General features: G+C 28.8%; 1 protein-coding gene across 1 annotated transcript; it reads right to left on the reverse strand.

Moving 5' to 3' along the window:
* Window positions 1–1,937: 1,937 nt before the first annotated feature.
* LOC108454432 (ER lumen protein-retaining receptor-like) lies at window positions 1,938–7,313 on the reverse strand. Its single transcript, XM_017752930.2, has 6 exons — window positions 7,052–7,313; window positions 6,694–6,959; window positions 6,464–6,579; window positions 5,606–5,679; window positions 2,342–2,405; window positions 1,938–2,250 (listed from the first exon to the last, which is right to left on the reverse strand). Exons 1-6 carry the CDS (start codon window positions 7,140–7,142, stop codon window positions 2,214–2,216), a joined length of 648 nt encoding a protein of 215 aa, XP_017608419.1. The 5' UTR covers window positions 7,143–7,313; the 3' UTR covers window positions 1,938–2,213.
* Window positions 7,314–7,566: the final 253 nt, after the last annotated feature.

Here is a 7,566-nt window from a genome sequence, read left to right on the forward strand (position 1 = left end):
ATGTTGAAGTCGCAAATTTTTCATTTGGCGATGAAAATTGAACATATATCTCAAGATAGAGTGATCCACTAGCGAGATGAGTCTGCACCATTGCCTCAAAGCTACGAACACCTTTGATATCAAATGCATCATATGTCACGAGATCAATCGAAGCACAAAATCGATACTGAATAGAAGAAACCCTACTTGGCGTCGTTCTGAAGATTTTGCACCTAATTCTTTTACGAAATTCTATAAAATCTATACTCTGGCTAAAAACCATTCGCGCTGTGTTCTCCGATAAAAAAACAACACCGTTCTCGGTGTCACGGACCTCACCATCATAGTAAATAACAGCACTAATACGTTCACTCATCTTCAATTTCTATTCTGCTTAGGCTTTTTAGTTTTTCTTGCTATAACTTATGCAACCTGATAATGATATTTTCCTTGTTTTATAGCCTAAGGCCAAGCATGAACTACTATAGAAAAAGAGCATCCACGTGGGAGCTTTTTTCAGAAATTTTGCTAACAGTGCATCCTACTTGAAGCGTTTTTGACACTATTTGTTTAGAAACGTCTTCTCAAAATTATTTTTTAAAAAACTACTGCAGAAAAAGAGCGTCCATGTAGGAGCTTTTTTCAGAAATTATGCTGACAGTGCATCCTGCTTGAAGCATTTTTAACACTATTTGTTCAGAAACGTCTTCTCAAAATTATTTTTTTAGGAACTACTATAGAAAAAGAGAGTCCACGTGGGAGCTTTTTTATGTAATTTTACTGACAGTGCATCCTTCTTGAAGCGTTTTTGACACTATTTGTTCAGAAATGTCTTCTCAAAATTATTTTTTCAAGGTCAAAATAGTCATTTTTGTTAAAAAAATAAACAAAATGTTATTTTTAAAAAAACTACACCCTAATTTAATTAATTTTAACCCTAAACCCTAATTTAATTTATTTAAAACCCTAGAACCTTAATTTTATTTATTTATTTAAACACCATAAACGCTAGTTTAATTTATTTAAAACCTAATTTTATTTATTTAAAACTCTAAAACCCTAATTTATTTAATTCATTTAAAAATCATAAACCCTAATTTAAATAATTTTATAAAATAACACTAAATCTTGATTTATTTTAAAAATCTACTAAAACTTTAAACCCTAATCTATTTTAAAAAACTACTAAACCCTATCTTATTTTAGCAAAACCTTAACCCTAAAACCCTAGGGACTAAACATGTAAATATCCCTAAATATTAAAACACGGAACAAAGTGCACCCCTGTGGGAGCACTTTGTGCCATGTCAACAAAGCGCACCATAATATATATAATTTTATGTATTTATATATATATTTTAGAGTTCTCTAATTTTCTAATTATTTATAAAAATTTATGATTTTAAATTTTTTATGATTTTTGTAAAATATATTTTTTATTTTAAGAAAAATCGAATTATGCCAATTATAATTAAATCTATTTAATGTTTATTATTAATAATGAAAATGAAAACACCTTATAAATAAGGCAATTATTAATAAATAATATATGTAATTAGTATTCAATAAATATTAAATATTTGTATATTTAATATCTAATGATAATTTTATTTATTAATATCAAAAATAAGTTTTTAATAATTAATACTATATATAAGTAATTATTATTTTGTTAATCATATTATGTATTATTTTATTATATAATTTTCAAATAAAATATTCAGTAAAGTATCTTCAATATTATATTTGTAACAATTAGATTAATTAAAAATAAATTTAGGTAAAAATTGTAATATATTAATAATATAAATAAATAAAATAATTTTTATTCAAGCAATACTTTCAATGATTAAAATCACTGGCTTATCGTCCTTTTAACTAATTCATTCTATCCATTCAATTTCTGTTCTATCACATTGTAAATGAACCATTAATTTTTTTTATCTTTCTTTTACGAGTTTTAAGTATTCAAATAAAATAAATTCATTTACTTTTCTCTTTTACTGGTTTTAATCCAAACATAGTGTTAATGGTGAACAAAAAAATTAAGATTTAGCAGATGCCATACCATCTCTTACAGTTAATTGCATAAACTAACTGTTCAAAGAAAAACAATTGTTGTTTGTGTTTTTTTCTGGAAAGGTATATATAAATGACATGTGAAATGGGATGTGCGTTCATCGAAAACAAAATTCCACAAATGTTCAGATACTTGCAATCCTTTGCATGGGGAATCAAGCTGGCAACTGGAGCTTTTTGTTGTTCTTCCAGCTGCAACCATCATGAAACATTTGAATATAAACGAGACAGTTTCAGAAACGAACAAGCATTTGTGTATGAAAAAAATTTAAACTTCTTTTACCTGTCGAAGTAATAGTAGAAAAAGTCTGCGTAAAGGAGTGTCTGAACGATCCCAGAAATCCAAGCTGAAAGTGAGAGCCATAAAAGAATCAATTAAAAAGAAATGAAAGTAAGAAGTAAACAATAGAGCATAAAACGAAAGTCAGAATTATTGTATCTGATGCTCTAAGTTTAATATTTTCATCTATCTACATTTATTTTTTTTTAAACAAATTATTTTAATAAAACTATTTATAATTACATTAATACTCTTCGTATATTGCTGCACGAGATTTTTGTATGTAAAATAAAAATAAATATTAGCTCACTGATCGTCTAATGTTTAACTAATATTTAACAGTATTACGTGATCGGATTATAATACGAAAAAACAATTTTTATTAGTAAATGATTTTAAACATGTCTTTAATCTAATAAAAAATAAACAAACAGATTGAAAGACTAACACGTCGTCTATCAAATCTAATTAGGGAGATATTTTGTCTTGAACGTTGGAACGGATAACTCACAAAGATAAAAATATAGCCGTGACTGACTGGAGTGACAGTACATTGAATTAAACTCACGCAAAATAAATCCTGAATCTGTTTGTAGATTTATTCACTTTTAACATTCATAGTTTGAAATATCCTAATCCTAAATAGATGATAAACTATTTATGCGTGAATCGTATATTTTAATTTAAGTAAAAACCCGAGTTTGAATATATAATGAACAAAAAGCTGATGTATTGATATATAACTTCTACAATATATAGCATCATTCACAATAATAGAATTTATAGCCCAAGGCATGAGTAAATGACATCTCTTATTAACATTACATGGTATATCAAAAGAAAACATAATCACATATCGTTTGTTTTTGTGAAGAATGATTTAATTATTATTTGATAGTAATTAACTTTTCATAAAATAAACATGTTATGTTTATCATAAGATCAAATCAAATCAAATTGAGAAAGCGAATTTATCTCAAAGAGATTAATGATATTTTATGCGGATAACACACTTATAATAAGATCATTAGACAAACAACGATTGACTAGCTTTCGTAATGGTATGTCATTAGAGAGAGCTTAATAACGATTCTATGGTGGAATGATTTTACAACTAAATAAGTTTATAATTTATAGACGAAAAATTAAAACTTAATTATAAATAATTTAAACCCTAATCACATATGTTCAATTTATCCATCTTCTAGCTTATTAAAACCATAAATAAATTGCATGTTGAATCAAATAGAAAGAAATTGATAAAAATGATAAAATTAAAGAAATAAGTTACATTAAAAACAAATATGGTTTCTCACTTAATATAAAATGACTTGAGAATTAATTTAAATTTTTGAATTATTATTTAAAGAAATAATTGAAGTTCAAAAGCGAAATGAAATTAATTGATATTATAAAATCCGTTGAATGTAAAAATTAAATATATTTTTTATAACAGTAAAGTTGTCATGATTTTAACAGAATTAGAATTAAGTTAAGAAAATTATTTAAATTAGAAAATTAATTATTTAATTTAATTTAATAAATAATGTATATTTTAAGAAATAAAAAACATTTACTTAGTTTAAATTATAAAGTGTTAAATTAAAAGTTCAAGAAACACATATAATTGAATCCAAGAGTTATTAACCCTTTCTCTCCTAGTTTAACTAGGAGATTTTTTCTATTAAATATGTATTAAATCGTTCTACTTATTCAAATATGGTTTTACTTTCTCTCCTATAAATAAATAACATTGATAAAGTTAAAAATATAATAAGTTACACAACTTTTGAGATATTATTATTTTGTTCAAAAATAGTAAAATTTATTTTTAAATATAAATTCTATTTTTGGAAATAACAATTCTGTCGACTTCTATAAAAGTGGAAGATTTACTTTCAATAAGTATTGAAAGTAAATGAAATAATTTTTATTCTGTGTTTGATTTGAAATTGTTTGATCCCACACTTGAAGCAGTTCATAGCACGAGAATAGCGGATAAGGTTGTTCGATAAAGTCAAGAACGAAAAAGATCCGTCTCGCTCAAAGCACAAGCATATTTTAGAAAAAAATTTATAGCAATAAATATTACAAATCGGCTTAGTTTTTTAAATTTTTATTTTTCTGCCCTGAAAGAAAACTAATTTCGAACTAGATTTTTTTCAACAAGAACTCCATGAATACCAAGACAAATTAACCTTGATACTACTTATAACACCAAACAAGATGCTTTGATCTAGCATCAAAAAAGAAAGGAAAGGTTTGCAAACCCCAATAAAACTGAGAAATTTGGCTAAGGGTTGGCTTTAGTGGGGGGTAGGAAGGTGAGCTAGCTTGTAACAAATCTAGGTGTGAGAAATCAAATAAAGTACTCCAAGTAAGCAGGGTATTTCAACCGCACATTGCAAGACAAGAGGCCTTTGGGCATATACCCAATAAGCCAGTTTTGAGGAAAAGAGTTAAAATTTTCTAGAATTAGCTTCATTAAGTATGATAAAGTTGGTCATCAATTTGAACCATTCCTAAACCAAGGGATAACTTAAAAGCCGCAAACAAATCTTCAAAGCCAGAATGACTTCTAAAGGTCATTAAACCACATAACACTAAAACTATGGTGACAGAAGAACATGGTACCCTCTTCAGAATTTCAAAGCTACTAGTACTAATAAAACATGTTGTATTGCTTGTAGCTAATCAAATATCACCAGGAGGATGCTAAAGGTTTTTGCTAAGGTAACTCCACAATCACCAACATGTCTAGTTGTGCAAGGCAAGGAAAAAAGGCTAAGTACAAACTTCGAAACCAACTTGATGCTAATCAAATATCACCAGGAGGATGCTAAAGATTTTTGCCAAAGTAACTCCACAATCACCAATCTGTCTAATTGTGCAAGGCAGGGAGAAAAAGCTAAGTCCAGACTTCAAAACCAACTGAAGCATTTAACAACCATACAACCCTAATTGCTTTCTGAATTACAATTACAGTTATTTTTCATACTAGATACCAAGAGTAAAATTATTATTTTATGGTAACAAGATCATCATATCAACATATGTAATATGTTGCAGACAACAATTCAAATCATAATTCATAGCAACTAAATTTTAAGTTTTGAATGATGTAACAACCACTATTGGTAGACAAAGAGGTCCTAGAAATCCCAACAATATAAAATAAGACATAAACAAATTCATATGCGATGACGAATGTAGAACATTCAAAGAGTGCAGGCTCAGAAAGAGAAAGAGAGAGAGAGAATAACTTACGTATCCAGTGGACATAGTGTGGTTCAGTTAAGTATCGATAAACCCAGTTAAGAATGTATAATCCTCGATATGCACTGCAATATAAGAGAAAGACCAATAAGCAAATCTGTCCATAACAGAAAAATCATTTACACCTTATCTGATTAGCAAAAGGAAAAATCAGTCCTTTACACACCTAAGACATCATCAAGTAAATATTCTAAAAAAAAAAATGCTTCAAGTTTTAATTCAAAATTTCATATTTAGGTTAATGATGCATTTGTTTCTAAAACAATACTGCATATTATACGACCAGTGCATTTAGAATCATATGCAGAATAACAGCATCAAGTTTTTATTCTTAGTTTACCAAAATTCCTTTTTCTAGCTTTCTTCAATGTAGGCTATAACTCTCTGATCCAAGCCTATTGTTCTTTTTGCTTCTGGTTCGAGGCTACGGCAAAAAGGTTATCTAATCTAATGAAGAGTAAACGTATCATATCATGAGCAGCAAAAATCCCAAGTCATTATCTCTTGAAACTTCAAATATAAACCTTCATAAGGGTGGGAAATTTTGAACTCACAAAGATCATACACTTCATTGAGTCCTAAAGAACAGGAAAAGTACTTAAGAATCCAAAATGCAATGCAAAGGGAAGCCCAAAGTTTTGATACTGAGAACATGAACTTCAAAGCCCCTGGTTCAAACTACAGATTGTTACGTGAAGCTTAATATATGATTAAATGTTAAAACAATAGGCAGAACCAATTCAAACAACAAATGCACTGACCTAAAATGATCAAAACATAGCAGAAGATCTAAGATATCGTCAATGCATAAAATAATTATTAGTTTAAGAACATTGGACTAAAGCATACCCAAGAAGAAACACATATTGGCCGGTCAGATTGTCAATGTTTCTAGTCCTTTGCAGGAGTACAAGCTGAGGAAGTATGGCAACAGCTTCTAGATACAACGAAAAAGTCCACATTACCTGGAACCCCATTTTCCATAAGTCCAATAAATTCTTTTTTTTTTTAAATGAACCAAATTTTTCTTTTAAAAAAAAAAGAAAAGAAAAGAGAGAGAGAGAGAGAGAGAGAGAGACCTCCTTGAAGGTGAATTTCTCATGAATGAAAAGCGCCAAGAGTAGGCAAGGCAATAGAATAAAATAATGGCGGAAAGTGTCTTGGGCTTTATCGTAAGACCTCCGAACAACGTTATGGCTACGCATGTACCAAACAATCGAAAAGGAGCTTCCCAAAAATATTAATTTCATCAAAGTGTTGTAAAGAGATATAAAATCAGTGAAAATGTCCAAGTAACGGCTAGCAAAAACGATGGCGTAAAGTTCTTGCGTCTTCAAAGAAATACCTGTGCCAATTCACAAGTGTTGTAAAATTGAAATTCGAAACCTAATAAAACCAGTATCAAAGAAAAAAAAAATAGGGAGAAACAAGGGTTACCGGCGCAAGATTTGATTGTGTGGATCTTGAGGAGCAAGACGAGAACGCTGGCCAGGTGAGTCATATCACCTGCTAATCTGAATATATTCATTTTCGCTATTCCAGATCCAAAACCCTAATTTCCTTTTAGCTTCTAAATAAAAATTGCCGAAATGTTTTCAAACGGCCTTTTTTCCTTTTTCAGAGTGGGTTAGGCTTTAGATCTGGTAGTCTTCAAGTTTTTCTTTTTATGCTGTGTTTTTCTACAAAATTATTATTTTAAAAAAAATCGAACCTCTTAACGGTGGAGCCAGATATAACGATCCACCACCAATAAGATATAGCCACGTCAATGGCGTGACTATTTACAAGTCTTTGCAATCGTGAAAGTCAATTACAAGTCAATAGCAAAAAGAAAGGATTTCTGAACCAAACCGGACCTCAATGTCTAATCGAAAATAGTTTGAAGTATCAGTTTGAAAAATAATTTTGATAAAAATCAGAATCCATTAATTAAATTGATTAAAAATTAATTG

This window comes from Gossypium arboreum, chromosome 7 (assembly GCF_025698485.1).
Source record: "Gossypium arboreum isolate Shixiya-1 chromosome 7, ASM2569848v2, whole genome shotgun sequence".
NCBI classification, from domain to species: domain Eukaryota; kingdom Viridiplantae; phylum Streptophyta; class Magnoliopsida; order Malvales; family Malvaceae; genus Gossypium; species Gossypium arboreum.

Bases quoted from the DNA above. Each gene is read 5' to 3' on its own strand.
- LOC108454432 (XM_017752930.2), bottom strand. From the start codon at position 7,142: ATGAATATATTCAGATTAGCAGGTGATATGACTCACCTGGCCAGCGTT. The intron at 6,960-7,051 runs GTAACCCTTGTT...GAATTGGCACAG, and splicing joins CACAATCAAATCTTGCGCCG to GTATTTCTTTGAAGACGCAA. The intron at 2,406-5,605 runs GTAAGTTATTCT...TCTCACTTTCAG, and splicing joins ACACTATGTCCACTGGATAC to CTTGGATTTCTGGGATCGTT.